Consider the following 22,416-nt stretch of genomic DNA (forward strand, 5'->3'; position numbering starts at 1 on the left):
GTGGTGGGTGGATGGCACCCTGTGTCTGTGCACTTTCTACAGATCAGGACTTCTTACTTGACACCTGAAGAGTGAAACCTAACCATTATCCCCCATTACTACATATTCTAGTGGATTATAGTGATTTTCTAGTTGTCAGGTTGAATTTTTTTGTCAACTTTGTTTCGAATTTCGATACTGACAAATATTACAACTGGCAGTTACTTTTTAACTTTTAAATTGACAGCATCATTTATCTTTGAAGAAGCTCCAACATTCATGAAACGAAAGTTACTAGCAAGTGTTACTTGAAATTTGAACTTAATCAACAATTAATATCAATAAATAATACAGTAACAATGAATAAATAAACAGTATATATTTTAAAGTGGTATTCAGTTTTCGGAGTTTGTACTATCACTTTATGTGGACAAAGAAATAATTCAGGTATCATGGACCATAAACTGTTTAGTCAAACCAATGAAGCTTCACATGGAAATATGAGCTGATTTGTATAATTTAAATAGATATACAGTAGGACTTGGTTATAACGACATCCAAGGGACCTTAAAAATTATGTTGTTATAAACGAGTGTCGTAGTAACCGAGATTCATATTATCAGTTTAGATTAGGCTTATTTTAGGCTTATTTTAGATTTATGTATTCACTTTTAAGCATACCACGAACACAATAAAATACACGTACAATTATAAATACAGTATTCTGTATTAAAACAGTTTGTTCATTACTCACCAAACTTATTTACTGAGGAGTGAAGTAATCGGTCATTTTACTCTGTTGTCTCTTACTTGCCCAATACACATTTTCTAAATCACATTCTATGTTCATTATTTCAGTCGCAATTTCACTTGTCCCTCCCCTAGCTTCATAGAACATGTTCACAATTCTAATGGCTTCTAAAGTGTCACTCACTTCATACTGCATTAAAATGCGTCCACTTGGTAAAAACTTCCTGTCGAAACTGACTGCACGCAGGCACCGTTAATATCGCATGAATTTGGGCAAGTTACAATGGGATGAGGAATCTGCCTGCATTCCAGAGGTTTATGACAGAAGGTGGCAGTAAAGAATTTGCCAGATTTCAATGGTTCTTAGAAAATTGTATTCCAAACTGAGGTTGAAAATGACGTTATATGTGAGGTAGACGCATATACGTTTGTTGTATTAAGCAAGGTAGAAAAGCATATGTCTTATGGGAAATTAGTTGGGACCACAGAATATTTGACGTTATAGGCGAGGTGTCGCACAAAACGAGGTCGCTATAACCAAGTTCTACTGTACCGTATTTACTCGAATATAATAAGCACCCCATTTTTTTATCTTAAAATACAGAAAAAAAAAGTCTGGTGAATATAATATGCACCTGTGCTAAAAACCACTCAAGATTAAAATTATATTATCAAAACAGGTTACAAAAGTACCCATACCTCTAGCTATACATCACATTCATTCTCAAATCGTAATATCAGAACTGGAGCTTCCAGTCAAAAGGTCTGGGTTGGTGTCAGAACACTGATTGACAATTACTAAAGTCATGTCACTCTTTCATTAGTAATTACTGGTAAATTCTTTTGTTTTATTTAGAGACACACAATTGTGAAAAGTTGTATACATAAAATCTCAGAACAAAAGAAAAAATGTAATTAAATCATTATTGTAGTTAAAAATAATGTTCGTATTAAATAACGATTATTGTCAAAAATAGATATGAAATTACAAATGGAAAGTGTGCAAAAGATGAAAAAACACAACTCGCAATGGTCATTTCTGTCAGTGGTTTCTCATCATATCTCATAGTGTAAATGGAGAGTTAATTAAAATTTGTACAAGTCCAATGGCCGGTTTTTCCAAGTATTGTTAGAAAATTTAATGACTGTTAAACTCTAAACAGTTTGTTAATTAATAAAATTGCATGTTTTCAACACCAGTTTGGTTTAACAGATTGTTAACAGTTTGTTAATTTTAAATGTAGGATTTTGGGCAGTTAACGTATTTAACAGTTAGTTAAATATGGTCGATGTCTCCACAGCTGTTCGAACAGAAGTTGCGAAATTAATATTTTGCGTCTCTCTGTAGGGAATGTTTAGCATATGACTGGTAATATAACATTTAAAAAATACTTTGGACTGTTTAAATACATCAGTGTTATTTTATTTCTTTCGTATTTCATATCCATAATAGCAATGAGGAAATATAACCTCACTTTGTAATTATTATTCAGCACGTCACCTACAACTTTCATTTGTCAACTGTTTGTTTATGGGGCATGGCCTACTATAACAGGTTGTCATTTTATGCAAGTTTCATGACTCACTCTATAATATAGAATTTAAATATTAATTTTAGCCAATCAAAAATTGTCTTACATGTGTAGAATCATTACCAACTGCTGTTGAATAGTTAAAATAGTGCTAACAGACGTCATAGTTAAGTGTTGGTTATCTTAAACAAAATTATGTTGAACAAATGGAAAATACATTAACAAAGCGTTAAAAATAAACAGACTGTTAATTTAACATTCGTTACGCAAAATTAAACATTACTTGGACAAACTGGCCACAAGTGTTTGCATGAGAATATGAAAAAAAAAAAATTATAATCGCGTAAATATGGTAAAACAGTATATAAACAACTTTCCCCATACTATTATTGTCAGTTATAAATACCTTGGTAATGCTGGGGCATCAGATGTTTCTCAACGTATCCTGACATGTCTAATCTCAGTGGAAATGAAAAATGTGTGTTCACCTTCTCCTTGAGCATTGTGACCATGTTAAAGGTGTACCTCATCGTGTTGAAACACAGAATGTGTGGCAACTTCTTGAAGCACGCCCTGTAGAACAATAAAACTTGTTTTATACATAATTAAAAAGCGGAGACCTGGAATTGGAAAATAAAACACTTGAACTCAATACATAAGATTAATCTTGCCTCACTATCTTATGAATTATGATTTATTTTAAATTCATTGATATTCTTGCAGAAAACAGCCATTAACACAGGCAGCCACCAAGCCTTTATACTCCTCGACAGGTCCATAAACCGCAGACTGCAGACTCAGACTAGAGGCTCTTAACTCCTGTGTATTCCCGGTGCTAACATACGGTTGCCAAACCTGGGCCCTCACAGAGAGGCAAAAGACGAACATCGAAATATGCCAAAGGAAAATGGAGAGGAAGATAGTTGGCGTTTCACTGAAAGACAAGGTCTCCAACACAGCACTGCAGAAAATTAAAGCTTCTGAGAACATCACACAAAAAGCCCTCATAACGAAGTGGAAGTGCGGTGGTCATGTAGCAAGGCAGGAACAAGGCAGATGGGCGCGAGAAACCACCATGTGGGACCCGCACATAGGAAGGAGAACACAAGGCAGGCCAAGAAGAAGATGGGCAGCAGCTGGGAGGGAACTGGTCAACCATCGCCCGCAACAGGAACGAGTGGAGACAGATAGTGAACAAACTCATATAGAACTAAAATTTGACAAACTCTAGTGTATCTCACGTAGTGAATGTGAATATTGTTCACGTGAAATAGCTCATCATGTGAACCACACCAACCGAGCTTCCCCTCCTGTAGGAGGCCCTAGCCCTTCATGGGACACAGTGGCTTCATTCATTCATTCATTCATTCATTCATTCAACCACCAAATTAAAAAGCAGACATTCCGAAATTGGAAAATTTTTGTAGTTTGACATAATTAACTATATTATAATGAACATACACATTCACAAGCCAATTTCTTATTTAATTCTGAAGTCAAAGCAATAAATATAATGTACAGACTTAACATTTTGGAAACATTTACAAAATAAAACCTTCAGTGTTATTAGTTTTATAATTTTAGACTTTTTCACCATTTTTTAGCCAATAGAAAGCTCACTGGATGTACAAGGAACAATGTGTTCTAATTTAATAGGCAGTTTCTAGATCTCTTAAGTTATATCAACTCATTCACTGTCATGGACAAAGTATAAATTCGTTATACAGATAGATAATAGTTATTTACAAGACAAGTGTTAAAAATGATATTTTATTTTGTAAGTAGAGATGTTTGTGAAAGAGAACACAGGCTCAGTGGAGCATACCCTAAAAGCAAAATAAAATCAGTTTTAACATTGTGTCGTACACTATTTTTTTAGACAAATGGTATAGAGACAATTTCCCCGATTTCACTACTGTAATATTCTCTCTTATTCTAATAGTCAAACTTTATCACATTAAAATCTAGTGCCAGTATTGCTCAGTGGTAGAGCATTTGGCTGTAGACCAAGGGGTCTCTGGTTCAAACCTGGGCATCAACTAATTTTTTTAAATCACAAAAGTCATTTTTAAAAGTAGGACTGGTTGGAATATTAATGCTGCTGTGTGACATCTGGTGAGAAATAACTGACAAGCAGCACAAACAGCTGAAAGTCAGTGTTTAAAGTACTTTTCACAGTAATGTTAAAAGTATTTTTTGCATGCTAATGTCTAATAGTCAATTTTTAACGCTCTTGCCTAGTGTTAAAATAATATATACTTACTTACTTACTGGCTTTTAAGGAACCCGGAGGTTCATTGCCGCCCTCACATAAGCCCGCCATTGGTCCCTATCCTGAGCAAGATTAATCCAGTCTCTATCATCATATCCCACCTCCCTCAAATCCATTTTAATATTATCTTCCCATCTACGTCTCGGCCTCCCCAAAGGTCTTTCCCCTTCTGGCCTCCCAACTAGCACTCTATACGCATTTCTGGATTCGCCCATACGTGCTACATGCCCTGCCCATCTCAAATGTCTGGATTTAATGTTCCTAATTATGTCAGGTGAAGGGCTAAAATAATAGGCTATATACTTTTAGAAATAGTTGTCTAAAAAAAGAACTTAAATTATAAATTATATGGTTTAAGCAGATTATGGAATTCAATTTGCACAGCTTCACATAAAACAGCTATATGCATTTTGTAACTCTGCTTTTTATGAAAATCAATTCTTAAAATTGATAGATGTTCTGATTAAGATGATCAATAACCTTTGCTGAGGCCAGCAGCTAGCTTCCTTCTTCTATGGTCTGCTGCGCCACAAATTTATTTATTCATTTTTTTTTATATCAGGAGGCATTGGTCATTTTTAATGAGAATGTAATTAATACACTGTAGCCAGGACCTCCTATATTACCGGACCTGACACTGGCATCCAAGATGGCGGCCAGAAGAGGGCTTTCGTAGATTGCAATGAGTTAAAATAAATACGGCATCGATGAGATTATTTTAACAAAATTCTCAATAAAACAATAAATAATAAAGTTCCTTACACTACATAAATGAACATAGGACATTCAGTAACAAAAAAATATACCTACATATACTTACTTACTTACAAATGGCTTTTAAGGAACCCGAAGGTTCTTTGCCGCCCTCACATAAGACCGCCATCGGTCCCTATCCTGTGCAAGATTAATCCAGTCTCTATCATCATATCCCACCTCCCTCAAATCCATTTTAATATTATCCTCCCATCTACGTCTCGGCCTCCCGAAAGGTCTTTTTCCCTCCGGTCTCCCAACTAACACTCTATATGCATTTCTGGATTCGCCCAACCTACATATACACCAATAACAAAATAAAACTAATTAAAAGCTTCAATATTGTGACAGCGACGTGAGATTCGAACTCACGACCAGCGTCCCGCAAGAAAGCAGATCGCGCGGGGACGGCGCGCGACGGAGAGAAGTAAGGGGGGAAGGGCCTACGCGGCGAGAGAGTGGAGAGAGAGTGCGCGCGCATCTGGTGCTGGTAGAGAGGAGAGGGCTCTGGATTTTTCTGGAGTGCCATCTCTAGAGACGCGTCGAACTTTCGAGGCTACGTCGCTGTGGTTATAAATTACGGACGCGAAGGAACGACAGAGAGAGTCCGAGTTTTTCAGTTGATTAATCAGCCAGTCAGTGACTAAGCCAGAGCAAGCAAGCCAGTCTTGTGTACCGGAGTTCGACTCGAGTGTGCGTCCGCAACTGTTGTCAGCATCCGAGGACCTGAGTTCGAGTGCAGTGAACTGTCTCTGAAGGTCTGTGGTTCGAGATACTGTGAACTCGAGTGACTAAGATAGAAGAACTGTGAACTGAGAACTGATAGTTCTGATTTGTAAATAGTGCTTTGTAAATATTAGTTAAGATTAACAGTTCATTGTTGTTCGTACTAGTCCAAGTAAATTGTCATTGTCGTCAGTGGAGTGCTATAACGAATACTGTGTTCAGTGAAAATCCAATTGTTGACGAGAGCGTTTAAGGCGAATTGTAGAAAGGAATTATTGTTGGAAGAATAAAATCCTGTTGTAAAAAAAAAAAATAAAATTCACAATATGTTATTATTATATTAGGCTTAGGCCTATATGTTTTATATATGAATATTGGTAATTGACCAATTAACTCTTGTAAAATTCAGATTTGCGAGGAAATAGAAGGCAGTAATACAATAGTGAATAGTTGCTACTTCAGGATTTAGGAAATCTTACCTGGATTATAAAAATCGATTTCATCAGCAACTGGAAATTATATAATATGGAGTCCTGTCTTCCTAGTCACTAAACTTTGTCACTGTATTCACTGAGATTGGTTGAAAATAAAACTAGCTATTCACTACGTACAGTTTAACACTGTGCCCACTGATGTTGATTCAGAATGAAATGGCACTATTCACTGTAGTTTCTCACTATTCATTCATGCTGATTCAGAATGAAATGACACTAGTCACTGTAATTTCTCACTGTATCCACTGATGCTGATTCAGAATGAAATGGCACTATTCACTGTAATTTCTCACTGTATCCACTGATGCTGATTCAGAATGAAATGACACTATTCACTGTAATTTCTCACTGTATCCACTGATGCTAATTCAGAATGAAATGACACTATTCACTGTAATTTCTCACTGTATCCACTGATGCTGATTCAGAATGAAATGACACTATTCACTGTAGTTTCTCACTATATCCACTGATGTTGATTCAGAATGAAATGACACTATTCACTGTAATTTCTCACTGTATCCACTGATGCTGATTCAGAATGAAATGACACTATTCACTGTAAATGAAATGACACTATTCACTGTAGTTTTTCACTATATCCACTGATGTTGATTCAGAATGAAATGACACTATTCACTGTAGTTTTTCACTATATCCACTGATGTTGATTCAGAATGAAATGACACTATTCACTGTAGTTTCTCACTATATCCACTGATGTTGATTCAGAATGAAATGACACTATTCCCTGTAATTTCTCACTGTATCCACTGATGCTGATTCAGAATGAAATGACACTATTCACTGTAATTTCCCACTGTATCCACTGATGTTGATTCAGAATGAAATGACACTATTCACTGTAGTTTCTCACTATATCCACTGATGCTGATTCGGAATGAAATGGCACTATTGACTGTAATTTCTCACTATATCCACTGATGCTGATTCAGAATGAAATGACACTATTCACTGTAATTTCTCAGTGTACCCACTGTTGCTGATTCAGAATGAAATGACACTATTCACTGTAATTTCTCACTGTATCCACTGATGCTGATTCAGAATGAAATGACACTATTCACTGTAGTTTCTCACTATATCCACTGATGTTGATTCAGAATGAAATGACACTATTCACTGTAGTTTCTCACTATATCCACTGATGCTGATTCAGAATGAAATGACACTATTCACTGTAATTTCTCACTGTATCCACTGATGCTGATTCATAATGAAATGACACTATTCACTGTAGTTTCTCAGTATATCCACTGATGTTGATTCAGAATGAAATGACACTATTCACTGTAGTTTCTCACTATATCCACTGATGCTGATTCAGAATGAAATGACACTATTCCCTGTAATTTCTCACTGTATCCACTGATGCTGATTCAGAATGAAATGACACTATTCCCTGTAATTTCTCACTGTATCCACTGATGCTGATTCAGAATGAAATGACACTATTCACTGTAATTTCTCACTGTATCCACTGATGCTGATTCATAATGAAATGACACTATTCACTGTAGTTTCTCAGTATATCCACTGATGTTGATTCAGAATGAAATGACACTATTCACTGTAGTTTCTCACTATATCCACTGATGCTGATTCAGAATGAAATGACACTATTCCCTGTAATTTCTCACTGTATCCACTGATGCTGATTCAGAATGAAATGACACTATTCCCTGTAATTTCTCACTGTATCCACTGATGCTGATTCAGAATGAAATGACACTATTCCCTGTAATTTCTCACTGTATCCACTGATGCTGATTCAGAATGAAATGACACTATTCACTGTAATTTCTCACTGTATCCACTGATGCTGATTCAGAATGAAATGACACTATTCACTGTAATTTCTCACTGTATCCACTGATGCTGATTCAGAATGAAATGACACTATTCCCTGTAATTTCTCACTGTATCCACTGATGCTGATTCAGAATGAAATGACACTATTCACTGTAATTTCTCACTGTATCCACTGATGCTGATTCAGAATGAAATGACACTATTCCCTGTAATTTCTCACTGTATCCACTGATGCTGATTCAGAATGAAATGACACTATTCCCTGTAATTTCTCACTGTATCCACTGATGCTGATTCAGAATGAAATGACACTATTCACTGTAAATGAAATGACACTATTCACTGTAGTTTCTCACTATATCCACTGATGTTGATTCAGAATGAAATGACACTATTCACTGTAGTTTCTCACTATATCCACTGATGTTGATTCAGAATGAAATGACACTTTTCACTATAGCTTATCACTGTAATACCCACTTATACATACACAAGGGATTAGATAGGCTGTACAACTAAAAAGGATGAGGAATTCACTGCTTGGAGAGCACAGCAGCCTATTTTTTGAACTTGGAACACTTTCGATGGGTTTTATTTTTGTCTTTCAATGTATGCTTTTCATTTTGAACCTTGCAGTAATTATTAATAAATATGTTTGCCAATACTTGCTGCACTTCACTTAAAGTCATTTCACATTTACACATTACATCAAAATCTGTGGCATTTAATTCAAAGAAAGCCATTGCTAAATTGATGACAACCTTCCTCTGACAGTTCAACTGTAAGAAGTCATTTTAAAATTTTGCGTTTCGTAAAATGTTAAATAGTTTATACACAAGTGTACACAAACTAACAACAAAATCGGAAGGGCATTTCAGACCACAGTTTAAGGCATTAAAATAAGAAAATGTTGTATTGTTTTCAATTATCAAGTCCCTGGCTGTAGACAAAGTTGACACACATGATACACACTTTTCTGTATTCAATCCCAACGAGTTAAGTACACTATGAGAAACATAGCCACCAATGCAGATTAGAATTTCCTGTGTACTTCTGTCAATTTCAACTGTATGTAGATGTTCTAATGCACCATCAAACTTATTCAAGACACAGTTATAAACGAACCGTCCGCACATGGAAATTTATCTTCTCTGATAACAAAATCAGAATCAAAATGTTTTATGCAAACCACTGAGTTGTTTGTTGGGGTAAAATGTTCACAATGAATGCTTCTTGTCCACTTATCCCTTAAATCTTTATCTTTTGGAAACAAAAATACATATACAAACGGACTTTCTTTATCGTAATTCGATTTGCAACCTGGGACACTACACGTGCAAGGCATTTTAAGGTTAAGTCTGTTAACGACATAACACTTCCAAGCTATGTTCTCTACGAAAACAATTTATATTAATTATAATGTCACAATTCTATTATTATATACTAACTTATAAACCCTTCAACAATTATACTAGAGGCAAATGATACAAGAAACACAATAAACATCACATGAAGTACGTATACTTTCACAGTTGCGTTAACCACTCAGTTGTCCACCATGTTTGTTTACTTCTGCTTACAGTGTCAGGTCCGGTAATATAGGAGGTCCTGCTGTAGCCCATATACTTTGAAATAATTCCATAACCGGCATATTTTAGTGTATCTAAAAATAGTTCTGTATTCACATTACAGGGCTGACCAAAGTCTACTGTTTGGAGTCTCTGGCGATTATACAGTGTGTTACAGAAATTCGCACTAATACAAAGTTATGTTTTTTAAATGAGACATACTATAAAAATACTTCTGTTTCACATTACAGGGCTGACCAAAGTCTACTGTTTGGAGTCTCTGGCGATTACAGAAATTCGCACTAATACGAAGTTATGTTTTTTAAATGAGACACCCTATAAAAATAGTTCTGTATTCACAGTACAGGGCTGACCAAAGTCTACTGTTTGGAGTCTGGCGATTATACAGTGTGTTACAGAAATTCGCACTAATACAAAGTTATATTTTGTAAATGAGACACTCTATATTTCATTCCATAAATTTTTGCACTCTACATCCTGATTCAAATTATATAACCATGAAGTACTATATATTTATATTCAGGTCATTAACTAAACAAAATTTAAAGATCATTCAAATATGACGTAATATTTCAGGTTACCAATGCATTTTGCTACGTATTTCGAGAAAGGTCTTTATGTCGACCCTACAAAACAAAAGAAAGATATAATAGGCCACTAAGCTGATGACAACAATGATTATTAGAAGCATTCACCTCTTCTCAGCACGCACTTTCTTCCCACATTGTGAACACGTGTACATGTTGTCCCCCTCCAGGGTATCCTTCACTGTAACTTCATCCAAGGATTCATACAAGTTCCGCATATCAGCCACTTGACACCGAACTGTGTAGAATTCTTCTAATGTTCGACTCACGTGTTCACAGTCCTATAACAAAGACAAAACACTGCAGTAAAGCATAAGTATGGGCTTTCAGGGACTAAAACTTAAGGTCTCTTTGTGGAAAAATTAACCATTTTGTTTTTAGATAATGGCTACATGAATTCTGTGTGATACAACGAAGTAAGCCCCTTGTTAAAGGCCCCTTGTTAGGGATTTAGGGCAAATGCCTATTTTGTTCCAGTGAAGAATAATGTGTGTTTACAGTTCATACAAAACTAATGGCCGGTTTTTCCAAGTATTGTTAGAAAATTTAATGGCTGTTAAACTCTAAACAGTTTGTTAATTAATAAAATTGTATGTTTTCAACTCCAGTTTGGTTTAACAGATTGTTAACAGTTTGTTAATTTTAAATGTAGGATTTCGGGCAGTTAACTCGTTTAACAGTTAGTTAAATATGGCCGATGTCTCCACAGCTGTTCAAACAGAAGTTGCGAAATTAATAGTTTGTGTCTCTTTGTAGGGAATGTTTAGCATATGACTGGTAATGTAACATTTAAAAAATACTTTGGACTGTTTAAATACATCAGTGTTATTTTATTTCTTTCGTATTTCGTATCCATAATAGCACGTCACCTACAACTTTCATTTGTCAACTGTTTGTTTATGGAGCGTGGCCTACTATAACAGGTTGTCATTTTATGCAAGTTTCATGACTCACTCTATATAATATAGAATTTAAAGATTAATTTTAGCCAATCAAAAATTGTCTTACACGTGTAGAATCATTACCAACTGCTGTTGAGTAGTTAAAATAGTGCTAACAGACGTTATAGTTAAGTGTTGGTTATCTTAAACAAAATTATGTTGAACAAAATGGAAAATACATAAACAAAGCATTAAAAATAAACAGACTGTTAATTTAACATTCGTTAAACAAAATTAAACATTACTTGGACAAACTGGCCATAAGTCTGTTAGCAGAATCTGTGGTCAGAAAAGGTGCTTAGTGGCTGGCTACTTTTTGCATTTTAAGCCTAAAATGACTATTATGACATCGTATTTTATTTACTGTGGAATTATATTGGAATTACGAATCTTCAAAAATGTCCTTAAGTTAAGTCATAAGATGTTTGTTGTTGTTGTTTTCTAATGCCAGGCGTTTGACAATAAAGTCATTTGACCTCTTGCACTCCAATATTTTTCAAAGATATTATCATGACCAGCCACTGAAGCACAGATTTTGAGGAAGTCATAAGATGTATGCAAAAGGGTATCTGTCGGATACAGGGGGGAGAGCCATTGATCCTTCCCATTGAAGGCTTTAAGGAACCAACCTGGACAAATACCCAATGTCCCATCCCTATCTTCCCGTGGTGCAGCTGTTAGTAAGCATAATTTTACAGGCTGAACTAAAGGGTGGGGCTACTCATCAATTAGCACTGGTCAGCTTGATGAGTTAATGACTGAATTTGGTATAATTTTCCTCTAACCAATACCTAATTCCCTCTTTACCCTTTCCTATCCAGTCCTCTGACTGAACTCTTACTTTCTTCAACCCTGACGGCATTAGAGCATTCAAGGCCTAGGGGTTCATTTCCCTTTCCTTCCTCCTCTTCCTACTTTTCTGTTCCTAGTGCTGACCTGCTATGGCACTAAAATCGTCCTCCAGTGGCTTAAGGAGGGAAAGCTGGTGATCAACAAGATCTCCCAGCTAGGTCCAATGGACCCGTCGACCAACAGCAGGTGTGGTCCTCCAGACATTCTGGGGGTTGTGTGTGAAGTAGCCACCAAAACGTTAAAATATGGTGTTCACTTAAATCGGCTACAACTTGCCATTTTCACTCCAATATGAAATGAGTACCATTAAGTCATAAGATGTAAATGTTCCCATTTGATGGTGTGGAAATTCTGACAAACTGCCCACGTCAGGATTATCAAGAATATGAACAATAATGGTAAGCTCCTTGGACACAAATCAAAACACACCAAAAAAAATTACTTATCTCGAGGAAATAGAAAATTAATTTTAATATCAATTATACTATAGAGTGTGACATTCATCAGTGGGGGGGGGGGGGGGGGAGGAAAATTCTAGTTAAAAAAATTACGAAATTTACTAAGAGTGTGGCAGTTTTATTTACAGCACTGGGTGGGATGTGTCACAAGGACTGGCACTGTAACATTAGAGAAGAGCACAGTGACATACAAATCATTAATCAGTAAATTCTCTACATTACTGGAGACTATGTTAAATGCCTTTTTTTTTTTTACTTTACCAAACTTTTCCCATATCTGATTATTCTCTCACCTTGAAGTCTATGTCAACTAGGTAGTAAACAGGGAGCTACACCTGAAAGCCAGATTTGCACACTCAAAGATGTTTATCAATACTGTGCTGACAAGTGACTACTTCCGAAAGGAAATGCTGGGGCTTACCAATGAGACAACGTTGTTGCTGATGACACCACCAAAGAGTGTCTTCACAAGCTTTTTTAATTCTGGTGTCATTTCTTCTAATTTTGAAACCAGATCTATGAAGAACTCCGCCATGTCCTTCTGCTCCCCTGTGTTGAGGGGCTGGTGGTCCATTGTGTACACCTTGCAGAAGCTGCGTGGGTTGTAGGCTTTTCTTTCACTCTCCTGTGTGCACAAGAAAAACTTAAAACTGATAACGAAGTAACACAATCAAAATTCTAATTTCGCAGTTAATGTCATAGATTTCCATCAGTGATCAGAAATACATTAATAGGACAGTACTGTATACTGAAATTACTAACTTCCATGTTTTTAAAGCTAAATTCATAAAATGTTTATCACTGGTGTAGCTGGTTAATAATAACACATGTACAAAATTTCATTCCTCTATAAGAGGTTTGCATTTTATTAATATTTTAATGAAATATTGTATTGCTTTATATGAGAAGTGTCTTGCAGCACAATTTACATTATTTTTAACTTATATTCACTTATATGATTATTTACATGCATAGAAACAAACATTACTATTGGGTTTTTCTGCACAGTGAATCGGTAAATTACAAGGAATTTTTTATGATTATATGTGTGTGTGTGTGTACCTAAGGCTCTGGATTTAACAATGAAGTCATCATCCTTCAGGCTTCCCAATATTTTGTTGGAAGGTCCACAAATGTCCCAAGAGTTTCACAATTAGCCAGGTGCTCATCTCCATGTCCTCTTCTCTGGTGCACAGTACGCATTTAGGTGAATTCAGGACTCCAATACGATGGAGGCAATCATGACCAGTAAACAATCTAAACATGGCCACGGCAGATCAGGAATTAGTTTTGGATCTTTGAATGATTCTTTCCATTTTGAATTTTGATGTTTTGCCTGTTCGCTGTTACTTATTTTTTTTATGACTCGCTTTATTGATTTATATGGGAACTTGAAATTTGTTTTTAAGTTGATATAAGTTCCTTTCTTTGCTAACATATCTGCTTTCTCGTTACCGTTCAGTCCGCAGTGGGCCGGGATCCATTGGAAGACCACTTTTTTATTTAGCATTTGAATCTGTTTTACCATGCAATGCATTTCTTTTACTTTTTCCATTTTAGGGGATGTAGTTGAGCTGATGGACTGGATTGCAGCTTTGGAGTCAGACAGGATGACTATGTTTTTGCACTGGTTTAGCCAAACAAATACATTTTGAAGTGATGTATAAATGGCTCTAACTTAGCCATGAAAATTTGTTGTGTACTTGCCAACATTTTTATAAAGAGAAAAGTATTGGCAAGTAGCTCCTGCTCCAGCTCCTTCATTTTGATCCATGAGAGATCCATCAGTGTAAATGTACAACCAGTCCATTTTTATGATTATTGATATTTTTATTTTTTATTCTTTTATAACAAAAAATTCTAGTAATTTACTGATTAATTTTACAGCAAAACCCTAAGTAAGTTTTGATCGCATGTATATAAGGATCCCTATAAGAGAATATCAGTTAAGAATAATGTAAACTGTGGTGCAAGGGACTTTTTATATGAAGCAATTCAATATTCAAATAAAATATTATAAAATGCAAACCACTTATCACAGACGGATGAAATTTTGTACATTTCTCATTATTAACCAGATATACCGTGTATATCACTCTATGCCTCAGTAGAAACAACATTTCGTTATACATCAGAGCACTTAACTCATTTTTTGTAAATGTGTTACCTTGACCACTGTGGTTCTAATGGTCTCAGTTCAGGACTTATACAATGCGTTAGAAAAAACTTCCTCTGAAGTGTACAAAACAAAGTTCGTTTACTGCTGGTGCTTGGAATGTTGTAATCCTCAGTGAAGATCGGATGGCCTCAGTCTGCGAGTGCCTGGATAGCTGCCAGATGCCAGTGCTACTTGACAGATTTCTGAGCATTCTACTCGCTGCGGTGGGAGTTTCCTAATGCACTGTACTTAAAAGGCAGAAGAAGAAGGACACGGGCCCATTCCCAACAAACCTCTGCAACTTCCTTGCACTGTTACAAGACAAACTCACAAGCAAGTAAGCAAACATCCTCTGCAGCTCTCGTAGCGTGTGCTCATGCTTGCTGTTGTTGTCACACTTCGCCTGTAGGATGGAGGTGCGAGCCTGGGGCATCATGTAGAGGTGCTGCATGCACGACGCCATGTAGCACGTGGCACCCAAGTTTGTGAGACCGACGTAGCCACAGTCTGAGCGGCCATCCTCGTGAGGCCAGTAGTCCCAAGGATATGGCGAGTTTGGACCTGAAACAGAAGCAAATCCTGAATAATTTCAAGGGAAACATTGTTCCAGGGCCAGGTATCGATCCTGAAGCAACAGAAGCAACAGTTACAACACACAGCATGTGTTTCAGTATTAATATAGGTATTCTCAACAGACACCACCAGGGCCACAATTAGGAGGTGGCAAACTGGACACTTGCCCAATGCAGCAGGTTTTAGGAGGCAGCAAGTTTCTGGAAACTCATGGGTGAAATGGAAACTATCTTTGATATAGACTATAAACTGTTGTATGTCAATGACAATGATGACACTCTTTGTTTACATTCTTCTTTCACAAGTCTTGCAGAGTGGATGACTGCAATTGAGGACCATTTTTGCAAAACTTGCTAACTGAAAAAACTAAATTTTACAGGAGAGACAAAAAAACTGAATGAAAACAAGTAGGTTATAGGTGCAACCATCACACTTTGACACACTATAATGAAGAGAAATAATTCAATTTTACTGAGATAACTTTAACATTGTGTAGAGGCCTGCTTTATGTTAACGAATCCACCAAAATCTCAATTTTGCAAATTTTGCAGTTAGCAAGTTTTGCAAAAAGGTCCTCAATTACTCTCACCCCCACTGTGAAGCAATAACCCCAAGGAGTGTTGCAGTGTTGCAATACGTTACACTTTGTATTCTCAAAAGCTATTGGACACATCAAAAACTTATTTGACAAAACTTGTTCACATTGACTTGATCTATTACCCCTGTGAATTAATGTAATAGGTTTTCTTCCACCCTGTATAAATAGACACAATGCTTTCAAGTCGCCTGAAATATAAAGAAAACATGTTTATCCTACCAGAAGAAATCTGACATGTCCTTTAGCTGAACCTAAATGTTACACAACCACAGGACCAAATCATAGCCAGAGTTATGGGCCAAGGTTATGCAACTCTAGTTTGATAATAAATCCTGACCTACGTTATTTTGAGTTTAATAAATTTAAGAAAAAAATTAAGCAAATTATTTAAGTATTCATGTCCCTTTTTTCTTTTTCTTAAATTCAATATACTATTTGTTAATTTCAATTTGTTCTGTCCTTAACTTAATTCTCTACTTTTAACTTCGTAATTATCCCCGTTTTGTAATAATTGTATTGATTTTGTAATTTTATTGACTCTTTGTTATGTTGTTTAGTACAAAAGAGTTATTTATAGGAACTGCCCACAAACACGAACTAGCTAAAAAGGATGTGTATTACGTCAATAATATGTATTTATTTTGTATTTTGTGTAGCAATAAATACTAAATACATCATGTTGTTGGTTTTCGTTTTTCAAAAGTGTTCTGTGTAAAAATTGGGGGCCAAATGGGTAGTATGTGATCTCGAGGATATGTAACTTGCTGATGGTTATGTATCATAAAAACTCGAGAATGCCATTTAGTCCTACCTAGCCTGATGTATGTACGTCCTTGTCTTGACCCCCAGGCAATGTTTATTACAGCTAAGCATTCAAGGGCAAGTAAGCGAGTTTCCGATGCTATAATCGGAACCTATCACTTAAGGGAGAAAACCCTGACAGAAAATCGTTGGTCGCACAGGATTGCTGGGTGGCTGGGCTTAGGGCTGACAACCCTATCCCGGAAAACTAATTGTTACGAAATCCAAGGAAGTAATGAGCAGAGAAGACTGGAGTAAACTTCTGAGGAAGGCTAGGAACCTCAATGGGTTGTCAGGCCAATGATGATGATGATGATGATGATGGTATGTAAAAATTACTTACAACTGACAAACATGCAATATAATTCCTGTGCATTACCTGGCTTGTGCTGAGCGAGCAACTTCTCATGCAGCTGTCGGTAGTTATCTGGAGCACCCTTTATCATTTCAACAAGAAGATCATATGCAGAGGAGCGTGACAACTGTGACTTGCACTTTGGAACGTAACGCTTGCGAGGATTTGGCAAGGCAAACAAGAAATCGAACACCTACGAACAATAAAAAGGACAAGTCATGAAACATTTAGTTACGATTTCATATTCTGCTCTAGGCAGAAACAACATTCTCAAAGGTCTACCCAATTTATATCCATGCGTTTTTTTTTAAAGTGCTTTATGCCTTTGCTGCAGCAAAATGAGGGTCGAAAAAAAACGTAAGTACGTCAACTGACTACAAAATGGTGGACAATTAATACTGGCTTCTATTTCTGCCGTAATAAATTTAACCCTAAAAGTACCGAACATGTAAACAGTTTCGACTTCCATGATAATGACATGGAATTATTATTACTAGACGATTTTAACAATAATAAACATTGCAAAAGACCAAAACACGCATTCCGCCATGATGGATCATGCAGCAAACTCGTAAAGCGATGTTTTGATTTGCTGCACGCTTGCTACAGCGACGGTGAAGCAAATGTAATAAAAGAACGGTCTTGCTGCAGCACTTTACGTCTTGCTTTAAAAAAAAAAAACGCACAGTATGCAATTGCCACAAGTTCATTTTTGTCTATTAGGAATTGAAATGATACTGTAGTAGTGATTTTTCTCAATATCATCGCAAAATGTGGTGTGATTAGCAAACATACAGAATGTATCATAAATGAAAAGATTTCAGGTTAAATGTAAATAAGACTACAATATCTTCTATTATTATATGTTTTTTAAACACTTCATTCCGAATTTTTGTGTGAAGATATAATAAATGAAAAGTCTAACTATGGCAACAGCAGATTTTCGGGGTAGTTCCAGAATTAAATTATGTTCCTTGAAAAATCTGATCTACTCAGAGTTTTTTCTTCTTCTAGCAGCTGGAAATTAAAGTTGTGGTTAGTTTTCTTTTTATTATTCGACTGATGGATTTATATCATGCTTTCTGTTCTTTTTGCATCCTTTTTTAGTGAACATATTAGTCCTTTAATTGCCACTTATTGCATAATGAACTGGAGTTCACTGTAAAACTGTAATTTTACTTACAGTCTAAATTTGTTGCATAAAGCGTTGTACTTCACTAGTTTGTTTCTTTCTTTTCTTTTCCATTTTGGAAGAAGCAGTTGAAGCTACTGCCTAAATTGCTGCTTTGGAATCTTAAACAATATTCCTACAGTTCTGTAGCCAAATGAGTAAGTTTTGAAGGAACATATAGCTAGAGCTTCTATCTCTCCATCAAAACTTGTTGTGTTTTTCTCTTAACACTCCACTTGCTCTCGCTCCTTCATTAGATTTATTTTTTTATTTTATTGGGTTATTTTATGACGAACATCTAGGTTATTTAGCGTCTGAGTGAAATGAAGGTGATAATGCCGGTGAAATGAATCCGGGGTCCAACACCGAAAGTTACCCAGCATTTGCTCGTATTGGGTTGAGGGAAAACCCCGGAAAAAACCTCAACCAGGTAACTTGCCCCGACCGGGATTCGAACCCAGGCCACCTGGTGCTGAGGAGAGTGCATTTTCAAAAATATACTATCGAAAGTCAAACGGTTTTCGTACTACTGAGCGACAAATTCAGCACATTTTATAAAAACAAGCCTCTTTCAGCGCTCAGAACTCTGGAACCATTTACTGCAGAACATTGAACGAGAGCTCATTTTGAAGCTGCCATTTGGTAGGTTATGTTAAGAAGTAATCCTTATTTTTATTGTATACCGAGAGACAGATAATCTGATTTTACTTACTTTTAGGCTTTTTGCCCATTTGTAAAAATGTAAAAAATATTGAGAAAAAACCTTGCATTATTAAGAGGGATTCGGCATTGTTTGCTCAGTGTCACGGCAATAAGTTTCGGGAGTATTAAATAGATTATTTTCACACGCCTAGACTTGAACGGTGCAACACAGCATGGACTGGCCGAGAGATGAAGATAAGCGAGCGCTGGGCATCATTTTACTCCTGTGTTTATGAAAACTTGTGATAAAGCTAGCCCAGCTATGCGCTACTAGACGATACATCACGTGTTTATGTTTCCTGGCCTTGCTTGCATAGGCTAGCTCCTGCCTCACAGTCACACGCGTACTAATTATTTTCTTTATTTGATTTTTCAATACTTTCTTATTAACGTTGCACCAGTAAAAAATACGTGTTTATTTGTACTTTCAATGCGGAATCTAACCATATATTCACGGCCAGACACGCTGACTGTTACTCCACAGGTGTGGACCTTTCATTAAAATCTATGAAAACCATACGTCATAACTCTTAAGAGTCCAGCCAGCTATCTGAAGGCAAAGTCTGCAAAACCTTTCGAAGTACTGATCTTAACTCAATTGCCTTGTTTGATGAGCTGTGGTCGCACGAGAATTACCACACCAAAATATCTTACCAAAACATTTCAATCAGCAAGTACATATTTTCAGCATAGCAGCTGATAATTTTTTTTAAATTTTGTTGGGTTATTTTACGACGCTGTATCAACATCTAGGTTATTTAGTGTCTGAATGAAATGAAGGTCATAATGCCAGTGAAACGAGTCCGGGGTCCAGCACCAAAGTTACCCAGCATTTTGCTCATATTGGGTTGAGGGAAAACCCCGGAAAAAACCTCAACTAGGTAACTTGCCCCGACTGGGAATCGAACCCGGCCACCTGGTTTCGCGGCTAGACGCGCTGACTGTTACTCCACAGGTTTGGACAGCATCTGATAAGTTCTGTATAAAAGATCTTGCATAGTTTTCTTTTTAATGAAGTTGTTTACAGTACATTTCAAATTCATACGCAAACTGGATAATAAATTAGAGTGCAGGGAATTTAAATACTTTAAAAACACGAGTCCATTAGGTTAGGTACATAGGCTCCTACTATGATTAGGCAACACACGAAATTGGCAAGCAGCTTGTAATAGAGATTTTCCACAATATCAGTTTTTAATTTGAATTTTGGATAATTCAAATAATTTCAATTTTTCCTAGAGTCTTAATTAAAAAGAGTCCACCACATTGATTAAATAATATGTATATATACACACACAACATATCCAACATACCTCAGCAAGGAATTCTTGACCACCTTTATTCGTTTTAAAAGGTGGATTATGCTTCATGACATTGGACATAAGATTCAAGAGTCCAATCAGCCCGTCATCCTCCACAGTGTTGTGTCTGGTTTCCAAGTACTCTCGTGCCAAGATGGATGCTGCCAGTTTCTTGGCCAAGCCGTCAATATCAATTACACAGCTGTGAGGATCCTCGATACTTTCTATAAGATCATGAACAATGATTCCTTAAGTTACTTAGTATTTTTCAATTATCAACTTCATTTTCATACAGCATTATTAACAACGTGATAAAAGAATTCAAAAACAGCTGCTAACACAATGCATTTCAATATCCTATTCCATAAACTGCACTCGTAGATACTGGAATAAGTTCCCTGTATTCCAGAGATCAATAACACAGTCTCATGGTTACCTTTAATGAGATCATCGCTGAGACTGTCCACCAGACGACACAGCAGCCAGAAGTAGTCTCTGCAGGCAGGGCCGTAAGGCTCCTTTCCATCTTCCGACGGATGGTGAAGTACCTGAAAATGTAGTAACAGTACAGAATTATTCTTATCCGTTTTTCCTTTTGTTAATACTTCTTTTGAAAATATTGAGAAACTGAGAATATCTTCATGTGGAGCCACAATTCCTAATAGAACTCGTAATTCATACAAATGTAAACATAAACAGATAAATCTATCTCTTGTGTACGGGTGACAAAACTGCTGAACATATCTCTTGACAAACTATAAACAAAAATCTGATACCACTAACAAATGCCAGTACTTGTCACGCAATGTACCATATTTCATCTCACAATCGTCACTTTTAATGCCTTTTTCTCGAGTTCAAATATATGGTGCGACCATTATGTGAAGAGCGAGACTGAAACACTTGGCCACATACTGGGATTCTGTAAGAAGGGAGAGCTACTGCGTAACAACAGACACCATCGTGCCCGTACAGCAATTGCCAACCTGCTAAGAAACAGAGGATGGGAAGTACATGAGGAGATTCATTGTGTGTCTGAAGTCGATTCTCATAGAAGAGTCGATATAATTGCCATCAATAGAAGAACCCAGAAAGCGATGGTCTTAGACCCTACGATTTGCTTTGAACGAGACACGAATCAAGCACTGCAGATAAATGATGACAAGCGAGCTAAATATTTACCTTGTCTTCCATACCTCAGTGAAAAATATGGCATTTTGCTTTACAACTGGGATGTTGCAGGCTTACTATTTGGAGCGAGGGGTTGTTTACCAAAATTTACATGTAATATCCTTAAATCCTTTCAAATTCCCTTTTATGAGGTTCAGAAGATTGTAATGGAAATTCTGAAGGCCTCTCTTCAAATTCTACACTATCATCTATATGTTAACACGTAAATTTTTGTTTTGATGTACAAATCGAATCATTATTTTCCTCGTTTCATTTCCCTTTATCTTTTATGTTTGTTAATTCTGGATCCCAGTGGTCAACCTCACTTGAGGACGGATGATTTGAAATAAATCTTAGTAGTAGTTAAAATGGTAATGAATGATAGCATCAACTTCGTAATCAGTCTCCATGTAACAGGAGAGTGTGTGAGCAAGCAGGGACAAGTTGCGTGACTAATCAGACTGTAGATGTATACAAACAATTGTTCTTCCTCTGACATATATCGCCAAGTGAGATGTACTGCCTTATAATAGATGTGCATATCAGCCGGAACCTCAACTAGAGGTGAACACTGAACTATAGCAAATATATTTTCTAAGTTATCTTGTACGAGAAACAAAACAATTCGAAACTCTCTCTAAAGTTCTTATGCAGATAACTAAAAAAAATTCAAGTTAGCAACTAACTATTGAAAAATTATAAAAAGAAATTTAAATTCTAAACCGGCAAAATAACCAATAAAGTGTCTGAAAAATGTAAATAATAAGTGTCCTTAAAAATATAGTTGCTACTGTAAAAATAGATCTGAAATACAGCATAAA

The 22,416-nt window shown here is 36.3% G+C and overlaps 1 protein-coding gene across 4 annotated transcripts in view; it reads right to left on the reverse strand.

Annotated features, from left to right (window-relative positions):
* The window catches only part of puf (ubiquitinyl hydrolase 1 puf), a 153,518-nt gene that overhangs the window by 52,174 nt on the left and 78,928 nt on the right, over positions 1-22,416 (reverse strand). For all 4 annotated transcript variants that reach the window (XM_069827170.1, XM_069827163.1, XM_069827112.1 and 1 more), the window contains 7 exons: positions 20,862-20,973; positions 20,438-20,649; positions 17,276-17,444; positions 15,256-15,485; positions 13,188-13,391; positions 10,624-10,796; positions 2,668-2,834 (listed from right to left, as the gene is read on the reverse strand). In XM_069827170.1, coding sequence (XP_069683271.1) covers positions 2,668-2,834; positions 10,624-10,796; positions 13,188-13,391; positions 15,256-15,485; positions 17,276-17,444; positions 20,438-20,649; positions 20,862-20,973 — 1,267 coding nt within the window. The remainder of the gene's footprint in view (positions 1-2,667; positions 2,835-10,623; positions 10,797-13,187; positions 13,392-15,255; positions 15,486-17,275; positions 17,445-20,437; positions 20,650-20,861; positions 20,974-22,416) is intronic.

Source organism: Periplaneta americana, chromosome 1, assembly GCF_040183065.1.
Source record: "Periplaneta americana isolate PAMFEO1 chromosome 1, P.americana_PAMFEO1_priV1, whole genome shotgun sequence".
Taxonomy (NCBI): domain Eukaryota; kingdom Metazoa; phylum Arthropoda; class Insecta; order Blattodea; family Blattidae; genus Periplaneta; species Periplaneta americana.